Source organism: Hylobates moloch, unplaced genomic scaffold (assembly GCF_009828535.3).
Source record: "Hylobates moloch isolate HMO894 unplaced genomic scaffold, HMol_V3 SCAFFOLD_15, whole genome shotgun sequence".
Taxonomy (NCBI): Eukaryota; Metazoa; Chordata; class Mammalia; order Primates; family Hylobatidae; genus Hylobates; species Hylobates moloch.
Window position 1 is genome coordinate 93,450,368 of NW_026652290.1, and position 24,291 is coordinate 93,474,658.

A 24,291-nucleotide genomic window follows, 5' to 3' on the forward strand; every position below is an offset into this window, starting at 1 on the left:
AAAAAAAAAAAAAAAAAAAATTCCATGCATGCATTCGAAGCAGGCTCTGTGATAGGAACATAGAAGAGACTCATCATCAAAGTCCCACCTGGACCATGTCTTTGTGGCTGACAGCGAGGAGCCACCCACCCGGTCCTGTGACCACTGGAGCAGCCCTGACGTGGCAGAAGCTCCCCAGGCTCTGGGGCTCCTGCGGGAGCCAAGGAGGCTGCTCTTGGTTTTCAGTAGCATTTGGTAGGGGCGTTTATTTTCTCTCCCTCCTCCCTCAGTTGGAGACATCCTGCCTAGTATGAAAGCCATGTTCCAGCGTTCCTCTGTGTTCCTCTCCCACAGCAACGAGTCGGATGTGGTGGAGAGCCTGGATGAAATCTACCACACAGGGACGTTTGCCCAGATCCACGAGATGCAGGACCTTGGGGACAAGCTGCGCATGATCGTCATGGGACACAGAAGGTGGGTGGCTGGCGGGGGACAGTGGGGGGTGGAGGGCAGAGTAGCAGGCGGGAGACCAGCCAGGATGCCTCAGGCCCCAGCATCAGCCTCTGCCCTGTCCGTCAGCCCCGTAGCTTTCTCACTAGCACTGAGGCCAGAGCTGGGGGTGAGAGTGAGACATGTCACCTCTGGACCCCTCCTGTCTCAGAAAGGGGCGAGCTGCAGGGCTGGGCACAGTGACTCCTGCCTGGAATCCCAGCACTTTGGGATGTCAAGGCAGTTGGATCGCTTGAGCCCGGAGTTTGAGTCCAGCCTGGGCAACATAGCGAGATCCCATCTCTGCAAAAAATATAGAAGAATTAGCTGGATGTGGTGGCTCATGCCTGTGGTCCCAGCTACCCAAGAGGCTGAGGTGGGAGGATCGTGTGAGACCAGCCTGGGCAACACAGCAAGACCCTGTTTCTATAAAAAATAAAAAAAAGTTAGACGTGACGGCGTGTTCCTGTAGTCCCAGCTACTTGGGAGTCTGAGGCAGGAGGATTGCTTGAGCCCAGGAGGTAAAGGCTGCAGTGAGCTATGATCACACCACTGCACTCCAGCCTGGGCAACAGAGCGAGACCCTGAGTTCAGGTGGTGCTAGGTGCTCTGAGGGGAGACACAGACAGCGTGAGAGGTGGAGGTGGGTAGCTTTCGTGAAGTGTTTGGGGACAATCTTTGCGATGGTGTCCTTGAAATCGAGACCTGAACAACAGGAAGGAGCTGCTGTGAGCTGAGTCCAGGGCACAGAGTCTCAGAGACCAGCCTGTGCCCAGCCAGGCTGACAGGAGGCCCTGGGGCTTGTCACTGCAGCTTATCCACGATGCTTAGGGTGGGGACAGTGATGCATTGGCGTGGGATGCAGGGAATGCCTGAATTTGGCTGGAGTCTAAGGGGTGGACCGGACACTGGTTGGGAGGCCCTGAGAAAGCAGCTCACATCTCCGGCCTGAGGACCCCGTAGCCACCCTGTGGCTCCAGAGGTCTGGGCTCAGCGGGACCCTTGGACCACCTCTGCCACCAGGGAGGCCTCAGCTGGGGCCAGGGCAGCTCCCAGCCTCAGCGGCTGCTTCACGCCTGCCTTGCTCCCGTGTCAGAGTCCATATCAGCAGACAGCTGGAGGTGGAGCCCGAGGAGCCGGAGGCGGAGAGCAAGCACAAGCCCCGCAGGAAGTCGAAGCGGGGCAAGAAGGAGGCGGAGGACGAGCTGAGCGCCAGACACCCGGCGGAGCTGGCGATGGAGCCCACCCCTGAGCTCCCGGCTGAGGTGCTCATGGTGGAGGTAGAGAACGTCGTCCACGAGGACTTCCAGGTCACGGAGGAGGTGAAAGTGAGTCTGTGCGTCACGCAGGGTGGCCGCGGCTGCCTCCCCCACGGGCTCCCTTGAGCCGTTCCTGCATCCTCTCTGAGGAGTCATCTCCCACCCTGAGCCCCTTAGGAAGGGTCTGGCCTGTCTGGAGCGCAATTCTAATGGAACATACAGGGGGCTTTTCCTCCCAGACGTCTTTGGATGACTCCGGGATGGGAAAGGCACAGGAAATTCGCTGGAGCCTGTAGCTGCTCAGGAAGGAGACAGGGACAGGGTTGGAACCCAGGTCCAGCCCCAGCCCATGTCCCCTGTGCCAAAGCCTCCAGCGGTTACCAAGACACCTTCCAGCCCTGGCTCCTTCCCACCAAGCCTGGGAAGTCGGTACTCGTGGTTGCAGGACGGGAAACAGCCTGTTGGCCACCCTGATCCCCCAGCCTAGGCCGTCCTGCCTGCCAGGTGGCACAAGGAGTCAGCTTCCGAGGTGGGCAGGCTCTTGGCGGTGCCACCTGCCCTCCCGCTGTAGGGGCAATCAGCGAAGCTAACCGAAGGCCTGAAGCGTGTCAGCTCCTTACCTGTGTGCCTGGTGTCATCGGCCTCCTCCCCAGGCTGCTGCAGAGCCTAGGGGGAAGTGCCGTGAGCAACTGGTGATGTCTGCTGTGGGCACTGGCAGGGGTGGACAGTCCTGTCCACAGGCCCACCTGGGTTCTTGGGCTCTTGAGGTCAGCACTTCTATCCTGCCCCACTACCCCCTGCGAGGTTTTTTTTTTTTTTTTGAGACAGAGTCTGGCTCTGTCACTCAGGCTGGAGTGAAATGGAACAATCTCAGCTCACTGCAACTTCCACCTCCCGGGTTCAAGTGAGTCTCATGCCTCAGCCTCCCAAGTAACTGGGATTACAGGCATGCGCCACCACACCCGACTAATTTTTGTATTTTTAGTAGAGACGAGGTTTTACCATGTTGGCCGGGCTAGTCTCAAACTCCTCACCTCGGGTGATCTGCCCACCTCAGCCTCCCAAAATGCTGGGATTACAGTCGTGAGCCACCACGCCCGGCCACCTGTGAGTATTGAGCACTTGAAGTAGAGCTGCTGTGGCCAAGGAACAGAATGGAACATTTTATTGGCTGGGTGCAGTGGCTCATGCCTGTCATCCCAACACTTTTGGAGGCCAAGGAAGGAGGATCACTTGAGCCCCAGAGTTCAAAACCAGCCTGGGCAATATTGAGATCCCTGTCTCTACAAAAAATAAAATAAAATCCTCGGGCATGGTGGCACACACCAGTGGTCTAACCTGTGGGAGGATCGCTTGAGCCCAGGAGGTTGAGGCTGTGGTGAGCTGTGATCACATCACTGCACTCCAGCCTGGGCAACAGAGTGAGACCCTGTATCTAAAAATTAAAAAAGTTTAGGCCAGGCACAGTGGCTCACGCCTGTAATCCCAGCACTTTGGGAGGCCGAGGTGGGCGGATCACCTGAGGTCAGGAGTTCGAGACCAGCCTGACCAACATGAAGAAACACCGTCTCTACTAAAAATACAAAAAAAAATTAGCCAGGTGTAGTGGCGCATGCCTGTAATCCCAGCTACCCAGGATTACTGAGGCGGGAGAATTGCTTGAACCTGGGAGGCGGAGGTTGTGGTGAGCTGAGATCACACTATTGCATTCCAGCCTGGGCAACAAGAGCAAAACTCTGTCTCAAAAAAAAAATTCAGACAGCCACCAGCGGCTACACTGTCCTGGGCAGCTCAGCACTGGCGTTCCTGTGAGGATCTTGCAGCAGGGGGAAGACAGTGACCGAACTTACAACTTGCTCTTTTTTTTTTTGAGTTGGAGCCTCTGTTGCCCAGGCTGGAGTGCAGTGGCGTGATCTCGGCTCACTGCAAGCTCTGCCTCCCGGGTCCATGCCATTCTTCTGCCTCAGCCTCCCCAGTAGCTGGGACTACAGGCGCCCGCCACCACACCTGGCTAATTTTTTGTGTATTTTTTAGTAGAGACGGGGTTTCACTGTGTTAGCCAGGATGGTCTCGATCTCCTGACTTCATGATCCGCCCGCCTTGGCATCCCAAAGTGCTGGGATTACAGGCGTGGGCCAGTGCGCCCAGCCGAATGTGTTCTTGAAGCAAGTGCCCCGGACCTCCAGTGGGCCTGTTCTGGTGCCTTCTACCAGGGTCAGCTCAGACAGTTCAGGGTCAAAGCCAAAGACTAGAGAGACCAGGTGATTACGGTTTCTTTGGAGACAGAGTCTCACCCTGTCACTCAGAGTGGAGTGCGTTGGCGCAATCTTGGCTCATGGCAACCTGCGCCTCCTGGGTTCAAGCGATTCTCCTGCCTCAGCTTCCTTAGTAGCTGGGATTACAGGCACCCACCAAAGTGCCTGGCTAATTTTTTTTTTTTTTTTTTTTTTTTTTGTATTTTTAGCGGAGACGGGGTTTCACCATGTTGGCCAGGCTGGTCTTGAGCTTCTGGCCTGAAGTGATCCACCTACCTCTGCCTCCCAAAGTGTTGGTGTTACAGGTGTGAGCCACTGTGCCCGGCCAAGACCAGGTGATTAAAATTTGGTTGTAGGCAGGCGCAGTTGCTCATGCCTGTTGTCCCAGCTGCTCCGGAAAATGAGCGGGGAGGATCGCTTGAGCCCAAGAATTCAAGGCTGCAGTGAGTCATGATTGCACCACTGCACTCCAGCCTGGGTGACAGAGCAAGACTTGGTCTCTTTAAAAAAAAATAATAAAGGAAAGAAAACACAGTTTCTTTTCTTCCCCCAAGATAGCTTGTCCTAAGGCCAAGGCTCTGAGGGGTAAGGAGACAGGGTTTGGTTTTAGTTTTGACTCTCTTGGTCCCGTGTCCCTGGGACTGGTGAGTCCACCACGGACCGCACTCTTCCATCTCTGAGGCCACTGTGGCCAGGGCCAGTTGGCGGAGGGGAGGGAGTTGATGGAGCAGCTGGTGGGTGGGGCTCCCAGGGCCATGCCTCCCACCCACCCCACCCCCTGCTGGAGCACTGTTGGACCCCAGTGACCCTGCCCCCGTACTTGGCAGGCCCTGACCGCAGAGATCGTGAAGACCATCCGGGACATCATTGCTTTGAACCCTCTCTACAGGTGGGCCTCCGTGCGGGTGGCTGGCCAGGAGGGGGCATCTCTGCAGCTCTTTCTGCTACTGGGTGGGTAGAGGGCTTCCTCAGCGTCCTCCTGGGAGGAAACCTTGCCTGGGGCAGGGATTCATGGCCCAAGGAGTGGCCTGTGCGGAGGAGCCTGTTGCTCACTGGGGCATGGGGCAGGTGGGAGGCCCGGGGCCGACTCAGCAGGCCCAGTTTCCTTGTCCCCTTTTGCTGAGGCCGGAAGCTGTTGGTGGCATTGGCTGGGGGAGTGGGGAGCAGACTGCTGAGGTGAAGTCACTGCATGGCTCCCGTGGGGGCTGCACATGGGGATGCCGCATGCCTTTCCAGCCCAGGACGGGTGGGCCCTGAACTCTGGGGATCAAGCAGCAGAGCTGGTTCCCAGCGAGCACCCCGTAGGCCGTGCCCATAGCTACAGGGGACAAGGACCCTGAGGACCGGGTCCCCGTCGGGGGCTGCAGTGCAGCAGAGCACGAGGCCCTGGCCACCAAGGCAGCTCCCTTTGTCCCTCAGGGAGTCCGTGCTGCAGATGATGCAGGCTGGCCAGCGGGTGGTGGACAACCCCATCTACCTGAGTGACATGGGCGCCGCGCTCACTGGGGCTGAGTCCCATGAGCTGCAGGACGTCCTGGAAGAGACCAACGTGAGTGCTACCCACCTCCACAGCCCCCCACGCCTGGCTGCACCCCCCCCCACTATGCGCCGCCCATGCCCGGCTGCCCCCGTTCCTCCTCAGCTCCCCTATGCCTGGCTGCCCTCGCCCCTCCACCATGCACCATCCACACCCAGCTGTGTGTCCCTGGCTCTGTTTTCGAGGTGATTTCCCGCTGCGTGCCTTGGTCCACATCTATCCGCCTTTCGGTGGCTTCATAGCCTTCGGTTGGGAGTCACCGTTGCGGGTTCAGTGGATCCTCTGGGCCGTGTACCTGGGGCGTTGCCAGTCTTTTGCTGTTGTGAGCAGCACTCCTGAGAGCATCCCCATGCACGCAGCTGGAGGGCCTGCGGAGGTATCCGTAGGATGCGTTTCCAGCACGGGATTTGTCGGGGCAGAGGGCACGCATGCCTCTGTGCTGGGTGCAGCGTGGCCAGGTGCTCCCGGTGGCATCTCTCAGGGTGCGCCTTTTCCCCCAACCTCGGCCCTACATGCACAGACGCCGACTTCTGCTCATCCTTTCTGTCTCGGCAGATTCCCAAGCGGCTGTACAAGGCCCTCTCCCTGCTGAAGAAGGAATTTGAACTGAGCAAGCTGCAGCAGCGCCTGGGGCGGGAGGTGAGCCCGAGGCTGAGGCGCAGCCACTCTTGGGGGCCTTCCCGTCGGGCCACGTGACATCAGTCAGGCTCTGGAGCACATGGAGGGACCAGTGGCATCGGCCAGGGCAAGCCAAGAAGGCCTGTCTGGGTTTTGAGGGCTTCGTGCCATCATCTGCTCTGTCGTCCTGGGCTGTGGAACTCTCCGCGTTGAACAGGGAAGCTTAAAGCTGGTCCCAGTGTAATGAGCCCACGGTGGAGCAGTCTCAGGACCATCCCACATTAAGGGAAGAATTTCTCTGCCTTTGTAATCTTGGGGACAGTGTTGGAAATTGGGAAGCAGCCTGAGAAAAGTCAAGATGCTGTTTCTTAAGACCCAGCGACTGAGGCTCGCTGTCGTGATTTTCGGCAGATCACAGCCTGCCTGATGGCCAGTCACTTCACAGTTGTAGCATTTTTCGGGATTTTTTACTCTAAGACGGTCTCAGTTGGCCACCTAGGTTGGAGTGCAGTGGCGCAATCTCAGCTCACTACAGCCTCCACCTCCAGGGCTCAAGCGATCCTCCCGCCTCAGCCTCCTGAGTAGCTGGGATTACAGGCATGCAACACCACACCGGCTTAATTTTTGTATTTTAGTAGAGACAGGGTTTCACCATGTTGACCAGGCTGGTCTTGAACTCCTGGCCTCGAGTGATCCGCCTGCTTCAGCCTCCCAAACTGCTGGGATTACAGGCGAGAGCCAACGCGCCTGGCCCCATCTCTACAAAAAAAATTTTTTTTTTTTTTTTTTTTTGAGACGGAGTCTCGCTCTGTCGCCCAGGCTGGAGTGCAGTGGCACAATCTCGGCTCACTGCAAGCTCCACCTCCCGGGTTCACGCCATTCTCCTGCCTCAGCCTCTCCGAGTAGCTGGGACTACAGGCGCCCGCCACCACGCCCGGCTAATTTTTTGTATTTTTAGTAGAGACGGGGTTTCACCGTGGTCTCGATCTCCTGACCTCGTGATCCGCCCACCTCGGCCTCCCAAAGTGCTGGGATTACAAGCGTGAGCCACTGCGCCCGGCCGAAAAATTTTAAAATTAGAGCCAGGTGTGGCAGGTGCCTGTGGTCCCAACTACTCAGGAGACTAAGGCAGGAGGATCGCTTGAGCCCAGGAGGTAGAGGCTATGGTGAGCTACGATGGTGCCTTTGCACTCCAGTCTGGGCAACAGAGGGAGACCCTGTCTCAAAAACAAACAAAAAAAGATGGAAGGAACCAAAGGCTTCGTGCCCTGGGTTTTGTTTCTGTTCTCTGAGTCCTGAGGGAGCAGAGGGTCCCCGTTCGTCCGGGGACGCACACACTCACCCACCTTCCCGGACCCAGGGCCTGACGGCAGCGCCTTACCCCACAGGTGGAGGAGAAGATCAAGCAGACCCACCGCAAGTACCTGCTGCAGGAGCAGCTAAAGATCATCAAGAAGGAGCTGGGCCTGGAGAAGGATGATAAGGATGCCATTGAGGAGAAGTTCCGGGAGCGCCTGAAGGAGCTCGTGGTCCCCAAGCATGTCATGGATGTTGTGGACGAGGAGCTGAGCAAGCTGGGCCTGCTGGACAACCACTCCTCGGAGTTCAAGTGAGTGCCAGGCCCGGGGCAGCCCGCCCTCAGGGGCGACCCCTCCTCAGCCCCCATCTTAGGTAGGCCAGGGGACCCAGCGGGTGGTCCTGTGGCACCTTCTTGCTGTGGCAGGTGTGGGCTAGGAGGCACCCAGTGAGCATCAGTCCTGTGCCTGGGCAGGACACGTCATCACCATCTCCATTCTACAAGGAAATCGAGGCTCACGGCTGTTGAGTTGGTGACCAGGGCCTGTGAGCTGGTAGGTGGTGCCAGGGATTTGAGCCCAGGAACGCCTGGCTCCAAGCCAGGGCTGCTTTTCTTTTTTGAGACGGAGTTTTGCTCAGTTGTCCAGACTGGAGTGCAAATGGCACAATCTTGGCTCACTGCAACTTCCACTTCCCGGGTTCAAGCAATTCTCCTGCTTCAGTCCCTTAAGTAGCTGGCACTGCAGGCATGCACCACCACACCTGGCTAATTTTTTGTATTTTTAGGAGACATGGGGTTTCACCATGTTGTTCAGGCTGGTCTCGAACTCCTGACCTCAAATCCGGCTGCCTTGACCTGCCAAAGTGCTGGGATTACAGGCGTGAGCCACTGCGCCTGGCTTTTTTTTTTTTTTTTTTCCAGACAGTCTTGCTCTGTCATCCAGGCTGGAGTGCAGTGGTGCAATGTTGGTTCACTGCAACCTCCACCTCTCAGGTTGAAACGATACTACTGCCTCAACTTCCTGAGTAGCTGGGATTACAGGCATGTGCCACCACACCCAGCTAATTTTTAGTATTTTTAGTAGAGATGGGGTTTCGCCATGTTGGCCAGGTTGGCCTCAAACTCCTGACCTCAAGTGATCCGCCCACCTGGCCCTCCCAAAGTGCTGGGATTACAGGCATAAGCCACCACGCCTGGCCGAAGCCAGGGCTTCTCGCCAGGACCAGGAGTCCCCATGGCTGTCTTTCCAAGGCTACCCCTGGCTTCTGTTGCCCCTTCGAGAGTCAGCCAGGAAGTGACCATGCCTTCCCGCAGCACTGGCCTTGCCCGGGGGCCACTGTCCTGAGCATGCCATGAGTCAGGGTGGCTGCCCCAGGTTTGAGGGCCTCAGGCACCTCTGAGATCCTTTCAGCCATGCCCACATCCAGCCAGGACAGAACCCACCTGGCCACTTCCCACGCAGCATGCTCTGTTTTCAGCCCAGGAACCAGTTGTCGTGCCAGGGCAGCTTCTAGGCAGGAGAAGTCCCCGGGGCAGGGCTGGGCAGGCCCCAGGACAGCACTTAGAGGGAAGGCATGAGTTTCTTTCCTGGCTGCTGGGCCAGGACCCCGCCTCAGATTTGAATGTTGCGGTCGCCGGAGTCTCCCCCAGGACCCTGAGAGGCACTGGTTGCCTGCGAAGGCCGTGGCTTCCCCTCCCAGCACACCCCAACTTTTGTGAATGGCCTGTGAGCGCCCATGGCTGCTCCGACGGTGCCACAACTTAGTGCCTTATACACAATGCCAAGCCCTGAGATCCCGCTGTGGGCTGGGCCCATCCCTCCCAGAGGCTCCAGGGGAGAATCTGTTTCCTGCCTTTCCCAGTATCTGGAGGCGCCCGCATCCCTCGGCTCGAGGCCCCTCCCTCCTCCTTCCCAGCCACAGCGCAGCCTCTTCCAGTCAGTCTCTCACCTCCCACCTCCTGTCGTGAGGACTCGGTGAGGACCCTGGGCCCCCTGGGTCACCCAGGATGCTCTCCTGTCTCGGAGACCTTCACTCAGCCCTGTCTGCAGTTCCCTGCTGCCGTGTGAGAGGCCTGTGCTGCTGCGTGAGAGGCCTGTGTCGCCGCCTCCTGTGGGGGAGAATGTAGATATTTTTGGGGTTCTTCTGTCTCCCAGCGAGCACCTCAGCCACCCTCGGGCTGGTGGAAGTACCTGCTGAGACCGGGCCTTGTCCTGCAGAAGCAGATAGTTCCTTCCCCCAGGAGCTGAGCAGGTCTGTAAGGCAGGTTCTGTCCTCAGGTCCTGGGAAGTCACGGGGGACAAGCCCTCAGTACCTGCATGTCACCAAGATGCCTGCAGCAGGCCGGGCACGTTGGCTCACGCCTGTAATCCCAGCACTTTGGGAGGCCGAGACGGGCGGATCACGAGGTCAGGAGATCGAGACCATCTTGGCTAACACGGTGAAACCCCGTTTCTATGAAAAATACAAAAAATTAGCCGGGCATGTTGGCGGGCGCCCGTAGTCCCAGCTACTCAGGAGGCTGAGGCAGGAGAATGGCGTGAACCCAGGAGGCAGAGCTTGCAGTGAGCCGAGATCGCGCCACTGCACTCCAACCTGGGGGACAGAGTGAGACTCCGTCTCAAAAAAAAAAAAAAAAAAAAAAAAAGATGCCTGCAGCAGGCTGCCAGCTGCCTCTCCCACCCCGAACGTTCTCCGCAGTGTCACTGCCTATGTCACTTCCACAGTGACTTCATGTGTCCCTAAACTCCAGCATCCGTGTGGCCCAGCTGGCCTGTCCCGGTGCGTCTCGTATGCCAGCTTGGTGGCAGTGTGCCCTGACAGTGTCTGCTCATGGGGCCACCTGGCCTTCCTCGGAAGCCGTCCTCTTCCTCTTCCCCAGTCCTGCCCTGCGCCCTCGCAGCCCTCACTCACTTGCTCCTGGCCCACAGTGGCTGCTGCTCGCAGCTGCACGGCTCCCAGCTTGGGGACCAGTGTGGAGTTGCCCTCCCAACCTGCAGCGTCACTCTGCCATCAGGGGACCTGGCCTCCATTACCCCACCTGCCCTGGGTCAGGCCTTGTCCCCTTTTCTAAGCCTCGTCCCCTCTGTGGTTCTGCTCACTCAGCCCTGGGCAGAAGCCAGTGCCGTCTCAGCTCTCCTGATGAGTCAGCAGTGGACCTCCGGCCGTCTCCGCCTTCCTGCGCTGGGTGCTTTGGACAGGGCAGTTTGTAAATTTTTTTTTTTTTGAGATGGAGTCTCACTCTGTTGCCCAGGCTGGAGTGCAGTGGCGCGATCTCGGCTCAGTGCAAGCTCCGCCTCTTGGGTTCACGCCATTCTCTTGCCTAAGCCTCCTGAGCAGCTGGGACTACAGGCGCCCGCCGCCATGCCCAGCTAATTTTTTGTATTTTTAGTAGAGACGGGGTTTCACCGTGTTAGCCAGGATGGTCTCGATCTCCTGACCTCGTGATCCGCCTGCCTCGGCCTCCCAAAGTGCTGGGATTACAAGCGTGAGCCACCGCGCCCGGCCTTGAGACGGGGTTTCACTGTGCTAGCCAGGATGGTCTCGATCTCCTGACCTTGTGATCCGCCTGCCTCGGCCTCCCAAAGTGCTGGGATTACAGGCATGAGCCACTGTGCCCGGCCTGTAAATTGTTTTTAGAGATGGGGTCTTGCTGAGTTGCTCAGGCTGGTCTTGAACTCCTGGGCTCAAGTGATCCTCCCACCTGGGCCTCCTAAAGAGCTGGGATTACAAACGTGAGCCACCGCGCTCAGCCCCACACATGGTTTCAAGCCCCTTGCAACCACACAGCCAAGTCCAGCAGAGACACGGGCAGCTCGTGAGCTCCACTCAGCATCTCTCCATCTGTCCCCTGGCAGTGTCACCCGCAACTACCTAGACTGGCTTACGTCCATCCCTTGGGGCAAGTACAGCGACGAGAACCTGGACCTGGCGCGGGCACAGGCAGTGCTGGAGGAAGACCACTACGGCATGGAGGACGTCAAGAAACGCATCCTGGTGAGCCCAGTGTCTGGCATGCTGTGGATTTGCATGTGGGTGCCCGGGCCCAGGACTGTGTGTGCTGTGGTTTGAGATTTCAAAGGAGCCCCCTGGTGAATTTGTAGGCCTGGGGGTGCTGGTCGGGGGGATCCAAGCGGAGGGAGCATCCTGCCCTGCCCCCGGGGGCTCGAGGATTTCCCAGGTGGACTGAAGTCATGCCTGATGGGCCGGCATGGTGGGGCTGCTTGTAGTCCCAGTTACTCAGGAGGCTGAGGCGGGAGGATCACTTGAGCCCAGGAAGTTGAGGCTGTGGTGAGCTGTGATCGTGCCACTGCACATCAAGTTGGGTGACAGAGTGAGACCCCCATCTCTACAAAAAATTTTAAAATTGGGGCTGGGTGCTGTGGCTCATGCCTGTAATCCCAGCACTTTGGGAGGCTGAGGCGTGTGGATCACCTGAGGTCGGGAGTTGAAGACCAGCCTGACCAACATGCAGAAACCCCATCTATACTAAAAATACAAAATTAGTTGGGCGTGGTGGTGCATGCCTGTAATCCCAGCTACCTGGGAGGCTGAGGCAGGAGAATCACTTGAACCCAGGAGGCAGAGGTTGCAGTGAGCCCATATCGTGCCATTGCACTCCATCCTGGGCAAGAAGAGTGAAACTCTGTCTCAAAAAAGAAAAAAAATTTTTTAATTAGCCTGGTGTGGTGGTGCGTGTCTGTAGTCCCAGCTACTCGGGAGGCTGAGGTGGGAGGATTGCTTGAGCCCTGGAGGTGGAGGCTTCAGTGAGCTGTGATGGCACCACTACACTCCAGCCTGGGCGACAGAGCAAGACCTTGTCTGAAAATTAATTGTAAGTTAATTTTTAAAATATCACTCCTGAGACATTAGAAACCAGGTAGGCCGGTGGGAGTCAGAGGCTAAAAAACAGGAGTCAGAGCCTGGGCTTGGTGGCTTACGCCTATAATCCCAGCACTTTGGGAGGCCGAGGCAGGTGGATTACAAGGTCAGGAGTTTGAGACCAGCCTGACTAACATGGTGAAACCCTGCCTCTACTAAAAATACAAAAAAAGTAGCTGGGCGTGGTGACTCGTGCCTGTAATCCCAGCTACTCAGGAGGCTGAGGCAGGAGAATTGCTTGAACCCAGGAGGCTGAGGTTGCAGTGAGATGAGATCGCACCAGTACACTCCAGCCTGGGCCACAGAGCAAGACTCTATCTCAAACAAAAAAAAAAAAACAAAAAACAGGAGCCAGAGGCATTGGCAGAGGGCAGAGAGTGGAGCATTTGTGGTCTTCAGGGTCCCGGGGAACTGCCGAACGGGCCTGGCACTGCCAGCTGGCCGCGGTCTCCTGGCACCTAGTTGTCCTGTTGGTGTTAAATGGAGCCCTTGTCACAGGCTTCCCCTCCCCGTGGCCAGTGGCAGCTCTGATGTGCTCTCAGCCTCCCAGACAATCCTGGTCCTTTCTGGCAGCCCTCAGACGTCTGAAAGGCAGTGTACAGGTGGCGAGAGTCATGCGCGGGCCCCCAGCTTGCCCAGCTCACATGCCCACTGAACCTGCCTCTGTCCACAGGAGTTCATTGCCGTCAGCCAGCTCCGCGGCTCCACCCAGGGCAAGATCCTCTGCTTCTATGGCCCCCCTGGTGTGGGCAAGACCAGCATTGCCCGCTCCATCGCCCGCGCCCTGAACCGAGAGTACTTCCGCTTCAGCGTCGGGGGCATGACTGACGTGGCTGAGATCAAGGGCCACAGGTAGGCCTGGCCCCAACAGCTCTCCCCACGCGCTCCCCTCGGCTGTGCTGCTGGGCTTTGTCTACTCCGGTCACCCTTTAACATCTGGGAGAGCAATCCGGGTTGTGGGCAACCGATTCCACTCACGCTGGAGTAACTGAAAAGTCCAGCCATGTGGCGGACTTCAGGCCCGGCTGATTCCAGGTGCTCAAACAGCCCTGGCAGGAACCTCCATGGCTTGACCCCTGGGAGAGAGACCTCTCGAGCTGGCCCTCAGCAGACACCCCCGGTAGTTCCAGCTCACGTCCTGCGATGCCCCAGCCAGAGCTGCAGGGCATTTGCTGTGCAGATGCTGGTCTATGTGGGCTGTGGCTGATGCCCCAGGACGAGGGGTGGCGTCAGCCCCACCCCAAAGCCTGTGGGCTGGAGTCAGGAGAGAGAGTCTCCAGTGAGGACCGGGCTGTGCACACCAGAGAAACCTCAGCGCCTCTGTGGGCTCACTCCTCCCGGCCGGCCTCAGGCCCAGAGCAGGGGCCACGGCCCTCAGCGTTCAGTGCCCTCCCACCTGGCCCTTTGGGTGGGCAGCCGGGCACGGCTTTTCTGTGACTTCCTTCCTCGCCAGCCTCTGTTAGACAGTGGTTCTTTGGAAACCGTGGCCCCAGTGAGAGCCGAGTGTGAGGCATCTGCTGAGTCCACCACCTGTTTCCATCCTGCAAGGCGTTCACTTGAGTCCGGGTTTAAAGCGAACATTGCTGGCTTATAAAAACATCCCAGGCCGGGTGCGGTGGCTCACGCTTGTAATCCCAGCACTTTGGGAGGCCGAGGCGGGCGGATCACGAGGTCAGGAGATCGAGACCATGGTGAAACCCCGTCTCTACTAAAAATACAAAAAACTAGCTGGGCGTGGTGGCGGGCGCCTGTAGTGCCAGCTACTCGGAGAGGCTGAGGCAGGAGAATGGCGTGAACCCGGGAGGTGGAGCTTGCAGTTGAGGCAGGAGAATGGCGTGAACCCAGGAGGCGGAGCTTGCAGTGAGCCGAGATCGCGCCACTGCACTCCAGCCTGGGCGACAGAGCGAGACTCTGTCTCAGAAAAAGAAAAAGAGAAACATCCCCAGCTCCAGACCTCCGGGTTCGGGCCTTCCTAGCGTCTGCCTACCCACTGCAAGGGTGACAGCACGCTGGCCCATGCCGTGTCCAGTCCCCAGGGGGCGGCCACTCTCACCAGCCAGGAGTTGGGAGGAGGTGGGGCCAGTGCAGTTTTGGGGGTCCCAGATTGACCAGGGGGGTGGGGGCCCAGAGGATGAAGGGGTAGGGGTGTGAGGGGGAGGACAGGGGACCTGTTTTGCAGGCCCTTGTTCGGGGTGGGGGTCTGAGCAGGAAGAAGCAGCTGGGTGAAGGTGGGTGGGTGTTGGGGGCGCCCAGTCCTTCCTGGGCACGTGGTTTGAGGTGGTCCCGAAGCCTCTTGGACCCTGGTTCAGGGATGGCTAGAGGTGCAGGCAAGGCCCACTCACTGCCGGAGGAGAGACCGTGGCGGGGTTCTGAACAAGCCTGGGCGGCCTCTGGCCTTGGGAGGGAGTCACCAGGGAGCTGGGGCTGCGGGGAGGGCAGGCTCAGGCAGGCGTCTGTGCTGACGTCTCTGGGTTCCTGAGACAAGGACAAGGACAGGAGACTGGCTGCGGGGAGATGGATCATTGTTGATAACAGCAGCAAAACCCTCCTTTGCCCCCAGCTCTCCAAGGCTGTAAGCCCAAGTTCTCACTGCAGCCCACAGGACCCTGCATGACCTGCCCCATGCCCTCCTCCCTCTCCCTCTCTTCTTCCTCCCCTGCTCCACCCCACAGAGCTTGCAGGAAGCCCTCCTAAGAGCCAGTGCTGGCCATGGCTGGTGTCACCCCAGCCCCCGAGGGCTGAGGCGTACCTGGTGTCCCGCAGTGAGGAGTGGGGGCCTTCTGCTGCCAGCACCTGGCTGGCTTTCACCATGGTGCCAGCTGAGGGATGTGACTGAGGGAGATCTGGCTTTGAATCGGTGACCCCGGAATCTGAGCTGGCGAGTCAGGGCAAGTGACCGGCGTGGCTGCAGGTGCCACACATCCGGCGGCTGCCAGCATTTCCGCCCCCCGCATCGTGGCCACGTCTTGTGGGTGTCCAGGTGGCCTCTCCCCCATGGCCCTGGAGGGTGCATGGTCGTCGTGGCCGAGCCAGGCTACCGAGTGACCTCTGAACCTGCTGTGTGCCCGCAGGCGGACCTATGTGGGCGCCATGCCTGGGAAGATCATCCAGTGTCTGAAGAAGACCAAGACGGAGAACCCCCTGATCCTCATCGACGAGGTGCGTGCCGAGAGGCCCTGAGACCCCCTAACCCATAGCCCCAGGCAGCCCTGACCAGGCAATGCCATGTGCAAGATAAAGCCCGGAGCTTTCTGGGTCCCAGGATCCCCAAGTCAACTCAGGGGCTGTTGCCATGACGCTGGCCCTGATGGCACAGACGGGTCCCTCCCACCCACAGCCATGCCCAGCAGGCTGCCCGTCCAAGGCAGGGTGTGGGTGCTGCTCTCAGGGCCTCCCCAGCCCCGACCCCGGGGTCTTCCCACTGGGTGGGCTGGCCAGGGGCACGGCGAGGGGCACCACCTGCTGTCTGCTGCCCCAGGTGGACAAGATCGGCCGAGGCTACCAGGGGGACCCCTCGTCGGCGCTGCTGGAGCTGCTGGACCCAGAGCAGAACGCCAACTTCCTGGACCACTACCTGGATGTGCCCGTGGACTTGTCCAAGGTGGGGGGCCCGTCCAGGGCCTGGGCTGGGGTGGGGGGCGGGAGGGTGAGCGGCCAGTCCCCAGCACCTTGCTGCCGCCCCCAGGTGCTGTTCATCTGCACAGCCAACGTCACGGACACCATCCCCGAGCCGCTGCGAGACCGCATGGAGATGATCAACGTGTCGGGCTACGTGGCCCAGGAGAAGCTGGCCATCGCAGAGGTAAGCCCAGCCCCTCCCCACTGCTGCCCCCTTCCAGAGCAGGGGGCGCCCCCCAGAGCCTGCAGAGGCCATGCCTCTGGGAGCTCTGGGTCCGGGAGGGACAGGTGGGACCTGCAGCCGAGAGGAGCAGATGGGGCCGTGAGAGACACACCAGACACTTGCGAGCAGCTGCGGGTGGCGTGAGTGGGCGCGGGGTTTAGGGCCCAGGACTGTCCAAAACACTCCCCGCCACTGTTAGGCCACATGGCCGCCAGCTGTCAGTGTCACACACTCCGTCTCCCGGGGCCTCCAGGCTACCCCATGGCGGGGCCCCCACCTGGACCAGAGTGTGGGGAAGGTTTCTGGCAGCCCGGAAGCAGCGGGGCCTGTGGCTCCCACCCAGAATGAGGCTTGGAGGCGTGGTGGTGTCAGTGAGGAGCATGCGCGGTCCCGTATTTTTCATGTGTTTTCTTTCTGGAAAGGGGTTGAGTGCGTTGCTCCCCTAGGAGTCCTTTGACAGCCAGTGGTGGGCACTGGTCCCTGCCCTTGAGGCCTTCCCAGCATCCTCGTGTCCCCTGGGGGCTTCAATGCCCACTGCTGGGCACAGCTCCCAGCCTGACTTCCCCAAGGGGTGGGCCTGTAGTTCCTGGGGGCAGGACTGGGGGGCATGGGGACCCCTCAGGGCATCAGGAGTGCCCCCCAGTATCAGTGGCAGATGTAGAGTGGCCTGCGTGGCTCTGTCCGTCTCACAGATGCCCTCCCCCCATGCCGTTAGAGCTCAGAACTGTGGCAAGAATTGTGTGGGGCTGTGGGTGACCCTAGAGCCCCCCACCCAGTCCCCTTCCTCATGTGCTGAGGGCAGCAGCCATGTAACCAGTCAGCTACCCTACAGGCTTCTGTGTATGGGGCCAGCCCAGGGGCAACCAGGCCGCCTTCCTGGAGGAAGCGGCATCTAAGATGCCACTGGGGCATAGGAAGTGGATCCAAGCAGAGAACGCAGCACAAGCAAAGGTCTGGGGCCTCTGGGCATGGTGGGTGGCAGGGCCGGGTGTCCAGGCCCTGGTTTCACCATCGGGGACCTCGTTCCCAAGCCAGGGTCTGGGGGCCATGGGAGAGGCATTGGCTTCCAGGTTCTGGACTGAGCTGGTGGGCAAGGTCCCTCCAGACCCAACCCTGACGGTCACCCTTGCAGCGCTACCTGGTGCCCCAGGCCCGTGCCCTGTGTGGCCTGGATGAGAGCAAGGCCAAGCTGTCATCGGACGTGCTGACGCTGCTCATCAAGCAATACTGCCGCGAGAGCGGCGTCCGCAACCTGCAGAAGCAAGTGGAGAAGGTGAGCGGCCGCCCCGCCCTCCTGGCACCTGCCGCCCACCCCACCATCCCGCGTTCATCACCCCACCTTTCTGCGCCCATCACCCCATCATCCCGCACCCATCACCCCACCTCCCCACGCCCATCGTGCTGCCCTGACCGCCCAGGTGTTGCGGAAGTCGGCCTACAAGATCGTCAGCGGCGAGGCCGAGTCCGTGGAGGTGACGCCCGAGAACCTGCAGGACTTCGTGGGGAAGCCCGTGTTCACCGTGGAGCGCATGTACGACGTGACACCGCCCGGCGTAGTCATGGGGCTGGCCTGGACCGCAATGGGTGAGCGTGGTAGCGGGAGAAGACCCCAAGCCATTCCCATTTCTACCCGAGAACAAGCAGGTCCCACCTTGTACACCTGTGCAGTTGGCCTCAGGTGGCTCTGAACGGCCTCTGGCTGGGGGTGGTGTGCAGGGAGCCCAGGGGGTCTGGGGCTGACGGAGGGGAAGGCTGTGAGCACCCTGGGGTGGCAGCACACCATGGGCCTTATGGATTTGGGTGACACTTAGATAGGCTTACAGGTGGGGACAAGGGGTCCCTTAGCATGAGCTCATGTAGACGGGCCTTGGGGCCACCTCGCACAAAGGAGGCTAGAGGGCAAAGGGGATGGTGCGGGAGGGGCTGGAGAGGGGCTTGTATCTCTGGTCAGGGCAGCAGCAGCTGGGCCTTGTAGCCCTGGGCGTGTCCTCTGCAGCTGGCAGCTGCTGGGGGCTGCCCTGTGGGGCGTACAGAGCCAGGAACCTGCAACGCAGCAAACGTGGAGGCCAGCGTTGGCTCATGATGGGACACCAGCCCCTGCCCAGGGGCGCCAAGATGCTAAGCTGGGGCAGGAGCAGTCAGAGTGGCCCCGAGGGGTGGGGTGAGCGCGAGCCCAGGCTCTGAGGCCTCCCGTGTTCACAGCTCTACACCTGTTTCAGGAGGCTCCACGTTGTTTGTGGAGACATCCCTGAGACGGCCACAGGACAAGGATGCCAAGGGTGACAAGGATGGCAGCCTGGAGGTGACAGGCCAGCTGGGGGAGGTGATGAAGGAGAGCGCCCGCATAGCCTACACCTTCGCCAGAGCCTTCCTCATGCAGCACGCCCCCGCCAACGACTACCTGGTGACCTCACACATCCACCTGCATGTGCCCGAGGTGACCACGCCATCTGCTCCCACCTGCTCCCGCCCAGTCCCTGGGCCGCTGGCCACCTGCTCACCTGCTTTCCCCACATGTCCCCACAGGGCGCCACCCCCAAGGATGGCCCGAGTGCGGGCTGCACCATCGTCACGGCCCTGCTGTCCCTGGCCATGGGCAGGCCTGTCCGGCAGAACCTGGCCATGACTGGCGAAGTCTCCCTCACAGGCAAGATCCTGCCTGTTGGCGGCATCAAGGAGAAGACCATTGCAGTGAGTGTCCTTATCTACCCCACAGCACTGGCAGGGCCCACACCACCACGGGACAGGCCCTGTCCCCGCCATGCAGCCTCTGGCTGGGCCAAGGAGAGGGAAGCCCGGGCTTTGGACCCAGTTCTCTCTGGCCCGGAGCTGGCCTTAAGCTGACCGCCCTAGCTGCCTTCTCCCCCAGCAAGTCCTGTGGAGAACATTTTAGAGCCTCTACTGGCTTCCCCAGTAGGATTCGGGGGGTGGCTCCTGCTTCCTTTCCCAGGCAGCCCAGCGCCAAGGGAGAGGCTGGAGATGGGGACGAGGTTTAGGATCGCTGGTGGCAGGGGTGTTTGGAGCCCCCGGCCCAGGGGCTGCCAGGGGCTGGCCTCTTCCGAGGGTGCTGAGCAGGTTGGAGCACCACTGTCCCCGCTCTTCCCTCCCATCCCTGCCTGACCCCAGACTGGACCACACCTGCCATGTGTCTAGGAAGCCTGGTGGAGTCAGGAGATGCCACCATGAGGGAGGCGTGGTCAAGTGGCTGTGACCACCTTGAACTGGACACCAGGCACAAACTTCCTAGATCATAAAATAGTGGGGGGGGGGGGGAAATTGGGAGGCTCACTGTCCCTGGAGGCAGTGTGTGGTGACAGCGGGAACTGCCGTCCTTTCAAGGGGCTGTGCCTGGCATCTACTCCAGATCTGTGTAGCCTCTGGAGGTGAGGAGGGGTGACGCAGGGCCTGGGGGCAGAGAAGGCCGGGCCTGGATGCAGATGCTCACAGGAACCCTGTTCAGGCCCCAGACACTGTGCCTGACCCCTGGATGTGAGGCCGTGGCTGTGTGGCTCATCCAGAGCCCCGAGACTGCTCCCACTGAACGGCTAGACTTTCTAGATAAGGGGGTGGGGAGGCCCTGGCTCCTCAGACTGTTGGAGCCAAGGCCAGTGGTTTTGCCTTGAGCCTATCTCCCCGTGGGAGACGGGGATCCTGGTGAGTTTCGGGACTTACTGCTTAGAACCCAGCATCACCGTGTGTCACCGGTCCCCAGGAAGCCCTTTCGTTCCTGGAGGATAGCACACCTGCTGCCCTCCCACAGGCCCAGGCAGGGCTGACCGTGATTCTGCCCCCAGGCCAAGCGCGCAGGGGTGACGTGCATCGTCCTGCCAGCCGAGAACAAGAAGGACTTCTACGACCTAGCAGCATTCATCACCGAGGGCCTGGAGGTGCACTTTGTGGAGCACTACCGGGAGATCTTCGACATCGCCTTCCCGGACGAGCAGGCAGAGGCGCTGGCCGTGGAACGGTGACGGCCGCCCCGGGACTGCAGGCGGCGGATGTCAGACCCTGTCTGGGCCGGAACTGAGCGCTGTGGCGAGCGCGCCCGGACCTGGACCTGGTGGACCTGGACCTGACAGCGGAGCCACCGAGCGAGCAGCTCGGTCCAGCGACCCAGATCCCACGGATCAGAGTGTGGCTTAGAAGCTATTTAATGATTAAAGTCATTTCCAGTACAGCGGCCTCCTCACCTGCTGCCCCGGGAAGGGTGGGCGGGCCACGGCTTTTTTTTTTTTTTTTTTTGATACGGAGTCTTGCTCTGTCACCCCCCAGGCTGGAGTGCAGTGGCGCGATCTCGGCTCACTGCAAGATCCGCTTCCCGGGTTCACGCCATTCTCCTGCCTCAGCCTCCCGTGTAGCTGGGACTACAGGCGCCCGCCAACACGCCCGGCTAATTTTTTGTATTTTTAGTAGAGACGGGGTTTCACCGTGTTAGCCAGGATGGTCTCGATCTCCTGACCTCGTGATCCGCCCACCTCGGCCTCCCAAAGTGCTGGGATTACAGGCTTGAGCCACCGCGCCCGGCGGGCCACGGCTTTTGATTCCCGACCAGGCAGCACACGGAGAGAGTGTGGCTCAGAGCGGGCACCAGACGGGACAGCGGACGCCCCCCCACACACACCCACCCACCGACAGCAGCAGAGCCAGGGCTTCTGTCAAGCTGTTCTTTATTTCAGGGAGGGCGGGGGAGGGGCTCAGTCTTTCTTGGCAGCAGCTTTCCTCATGGCGGCCAATACGTTGCTCAGCTCCTCCCGCTTCCTCTTGGCGCGGATGTGCGTCCCCACCTGCCAGGGACGAGGCCGCCGTCAGCCCGGCCCCGACTCCCATCCCACCCCGCCCCGCCCCTCGGCCGGCAGCGCCCACCTACCCTTTTCTTGATAAACTTGAGGGCCCGTTTGTCCTTGGAGACCTTCAGTAACTCCATGGCGCGCCGCTCGTACGGGGCAAAGCCACACACCTCCCGAATCATGTCCCGCACGAACTTGGTGTGTTTGGTCAGACGCTGGCGGGCGGGAAGGGGCGGCCGTCAGGGTAGGGGGGTCCCTGCATTCTAGTTAAGCAGCTTCTCTCGCGCTGCCGCGATTTCCCTGGCTACTTCCTCCCCTCTATGGGTAGCTGTGAGAACCAAGGTATTAACCCCTAGCGCTTTTCACCGCGCCCGGAGCAGCTCCCATCCTCCCCAAGTCCCAGTCTCCGCAACACCGGCAGGACGCACCTGGAGTCCGGGCTGCCTTCTGAATAAAGGAGCCCAATACACTGACACACCTGAAATCCCTCAACCTCACACACCGCAACCTCGGGCCAGCTCCATGAGCGAACTCCTACTCCTGCCTCAGAACCCCAAACCCGCTGCCCCGCGTCGCTCCCAAGGTGCTCCCTCTGCCCCAGCGTGGAATGCACGCACGGTCAGGGAAAACCCAGATGGGTGCCCGCCTTCGAGCACCAGGCAGGAAGTCCCACTCCCCCACCCCATCTCTTCCATTCAAGCCCCGCTTAGTTCTGCGCCCGAACGCGCGTTCTTTCAGGTCGAGAGCCTTTGCCCAAGCCATGCCCTCCGCCCTCCAAGAAACCCCCGACAACCTCCGCCCGGCCCCCGCACTCACCCCGCGGCGGCGGCTGTGCCTGGGCTTGCTCACGTTCTTGGTCACTTTGTGGCCCTTGTTGAGGCCCACGGCCATAGGGTAGCGTAGAGCCATGGCTGCGGACAGCGACGGGGAGAAGGGGCGGAGGTGAGTACCGGCTCGGTTCCCGAGGCCCAGAGCCCCGCGTCCCGGCTCCTTCAGCCTCGCTCGCCACAACCAACCATCTTCCAACCTGCGCAGAGAACCCGGGAGTCCGGATGGCGGCGGATCCCGGCAGTGCGGGAACCCACTTACCTGCTGCTCTCCAGAGGCGGCCGTAGCGGAAGGGTTGGCGCCGCGCGGAACTCTGGGATATCTACTCGGCTCAGGAGACGCAGGCCAGAGAGGCAAGAACGGCACGCGCTCCCCCTGGCGGCTGGAGTCTTCCCAGCGGTTGCGCTGAGCATGCGCGACCGAGCTCCCTGAGCATGCGCGTTTACTCCTGCGAGCCCGAGAGCTGGAGTCGGAACCAGTGGGGGTGGCTATGGCTTCCCTCCTCCCTCTGTCTTTGAAATGAGTTCGAATCCCAACTCCGCCGATTTCGGGCCGACCCTGTATCGACGACATCACCTCCCAGAATTTCTTCACTTGTAGAACGAGAATAATAATACCAAACTGTATGAACTGTTAAAACGCCCATTAGGCCGGGCGCAGTGGCTCACGCCTGTAATCTCAGCACTTTGGGAGGCCGAGGCGTGTAGATCACGAGGTCAGGAGCTCCAGACCAGCCTAATACGGTGAAACCCCATTTCTACTAAAAATACAAAAAATTAGCCAGGCGTGGTGGAGGGCGCCTGTAGTCCCAGCTACTCGGGAGGCTGAGGCAGGAGAATGGAGTGAACCCAGGAGGCAGAGCTTGCAGTGAGCCAAGATCGTGCCACTGCACTCCAGCCTGGGCGACAGAGCAAGACTCTGTCTCAATAAATAAATAAATAAATAAATAGCCAGGCGTGGTGGCATGCTCCTGTAATCCCAGCTACTCAGGAGGCTGAGGCAGGAGAATTGCTTGAACCCGAGAGGCAGAGGTTGCAGTGAGCCGAGATCGCACCACTGCACTCCAGCTTGGGCGACAGAGCGAAACTCCGTTTAAAAAAAAAAAAAAAAAAAAAAGGCTATTAATGAGGTTATTGGTCAAGCTCTAGACTACGTCTGAATACAGCAACGTGTAGTAGTCCCCTTGGGGACAGCTGATGTAATTTAGGTGGTGTAGGGACGGGACGCTAAATAACTGAATCAGGTGGTGGAAAACACACAAGTTTCCAATTTTTCTCCTTTAATGCTACTAATATACAAGAGAGAGTTTCAATTTAGCGCTGCTCTAATTGGGGTTAGCGCTTTCATGTTTTTTCCAGACAGGGTCTTGCTCTGTCGCCCAGGCTAGAGTGCACTGCTGTAATCATAGCTTATTGCAGCCTTGACTTCCAGGGCTCAAGTGATCCTCCTGCCTTAGCCTCCTTAGCTGGGACCACTGGCGCATGCCACCACGCCTGGCTAATTTTTTAATTAAAATATTTGTTTGTGGCCGGGTGCAGTGGCTGACACCTGTAATCCCAGCACTTTGAGAGGCTGAGGCAGGAGGATCACCTAAGGCTAGGAGTTTGAGACCAGCCTGGCCAACATGGTAAAACCCTGTCTCTCCTAAAACTACAAAAAGTCAGGCGTGGCTGGGTACGGTGGCTCAGGCCTGTAATCCCAGCACTTTGGGAGGCCGAGGTGGGCGGATCACGAGGTCAGGAGATCCAGACCATCCTGGCTAACACAGTGAAACCCCATCTCTACTAAAAATACAAAAAAAAATTAGACAGGCGTGATGGCGGGCACCTGTAGTCCCAGCTACTCAGGAGGCTGAGGCAGGAGAATGGCATGAACCCGGGAGGCGGAGCTTGCAGTGAGCCAAGATCGCGCCACTGCACTCCAGCCTGGGCTACAGAGCGATACTCTGTCTCAAAAAAAAAAAAAAAACAAAAAGTCGGCTGGGCGCGGTGGCTCACGCTTGTAATCCCAGCACTTTGGGAGGCCGAGGCGGGCGAATCACGAGGTCAGGAGATCGAGACCACGGTGAAACCCCGTCTCTACTAAAAATACAAAAAAAATTAGCCGGGCATGGTGGCGGGTGCTTGTAGTCCCAGCTACTCGGAGAGGCTGAGGCAGGAGAATGGCGTGAACCCAGGAGGCGGAGCTTGCAGTGAGCCGAAATCGCGCCACTGCACTCCAGCCTGGGTGACAGAGCCAGACTCCGTCTCAAAAAAAACAAAAACAAAAACAAAACAAAAAAACACACACACAAAAAACAAAAAGTCAGGCGGTGGTGACCCACACCTGTAATCTGAACTATTCGGGAGGCTGAGGCACAAGAATCACTTGAACCCCGGAGGCAGAGGTTGCAGTGAGCCTAGATCGCACCACTGCACTCCAGCCTGGGCGACAGAGTGATACTCCGTGAAAGAAAGAAAGAAGGAAAGAAAGAAAAGAAAGAAAGAAAGGAAGGAAGGAAGGAAGGAAGGAAGAAAGAAAG

The 24,291-nt window shown here is 59.5% G+C and overlaps 3 protein-coding genes across 4 annotated transcripts in view; 1 reads left to right on the forward strand and 2 right to left on the reverse strand.

Annotated features, from left to right (window-relative positions):
* LONP1 (lon peptidase 1, mitochondrial) overlaps positions 1–20,330 on the forward strand; it is a 33,589-nt gene extending 13,259 nt beyond the window's left edge. Inside the window, exons 2-17 of the mRNA XM_032177209.2 lie at positions 239–453; positions 1,565–1,796; positions 4,810–4,871; positions 5,402–5,531; positions 6,075–6,158; positions 7,526–7,746; positions 11,291–11,429; positions 12,988–13,166; positions 15,386–15,473; positions 15,793–15,915; positions 16,000–16,116; positions 17,288–17,428; positions 17,574–17,739; positions 18,375–18,592; positions 18,682–18,846; positions 19,950–20,330. Coding sequence (XP_032033100.2) covers positions 239–453; positions 1,565–1,796; positions 4,810–4,871; positions 5,402–5,531; positions 6,075–6,158; positions 7,526–7,746; positions 11,291–11,429; positions 12,988–13,166; positions 15,386–15,473; positions 15,793–15,915; positions 16,000–16,116; positions 17,288–17,428; positions 17,574–17,739; positions 18,375–18,592; positions 18,682–18,846; positions 19,950–20,126 — 2,457 coding nt within the window. The 3' untranslated portion in view covers positions 20,127–20,330. The remainder of the gene's footprint in view (positions 1–238; positions 454–1,564; positions 1,797–4,809; positions 4,872–5,401; positions 5,532–6,074; positions 6,159–7,525; positions 7,747–11,290; positions 11,430–12,987; positions 13,167–15,385; positions 15,474–15,792; positions 15,916–15,999; positions 16,117–17,287; positions 17,429–17,573; positions 17,740–18,374; positions 18,593–18,681; positions 18,847–19,949) is intronic.
* Positions 20,331–20,805: 475 nt separating this feature from the next.
* RPL36 (ribosomal protein L36) lies at positions 20,806–22,146 on the reverse strand. Its single transcript, XM_032177238.2, has 4 exons — positions 22,032–22,146; positions 21,759–21,853; positions 21,023–21,157; positions 20,806–20,939 (listed from the first exon to the last, which is right to left on the reverse strand). The coding sequence occupies exons 2-4, from the start codon at positions 21,849–21,851 to the stop codon at positions 20,850–20,852; spliced, it is 318 nt and encodes a 105-aa protein (XP_032033129.1). The 5' UTR covers positions 21,852–21,853; positions 22,032–22,146; the 3' UTR covers positions 20,806–20,849.
* A 32-nt stretch (positions 22,147–22,178) lies between these two features.
* The window catches only part of HSD11B1L (hydroxysteroid 11-beta dehydrogenase 1 like), a 9,919-nt gene continuing 7,806 nt past the window's right edge, over positions 22,179–24,291 (reverse strand). Inside the window, exon 7 of one of the 2 annotated variants that reach the window (XM_032177228.2) lies at positions 22,179–22,328. In XM_032177228.2, the coding sequence (XP_032033119.1) occupies positions 22,259–22,328 (70 nt within the window). In that variant the 3' untranslated portion in view covers positions 22,179–22,258. Of the gene's footprint in view, positions 22,359–24,291 lie in introns of both variants that reach the window. The other variant, XM_058428707.1, reaches the window with a different exon arrangement.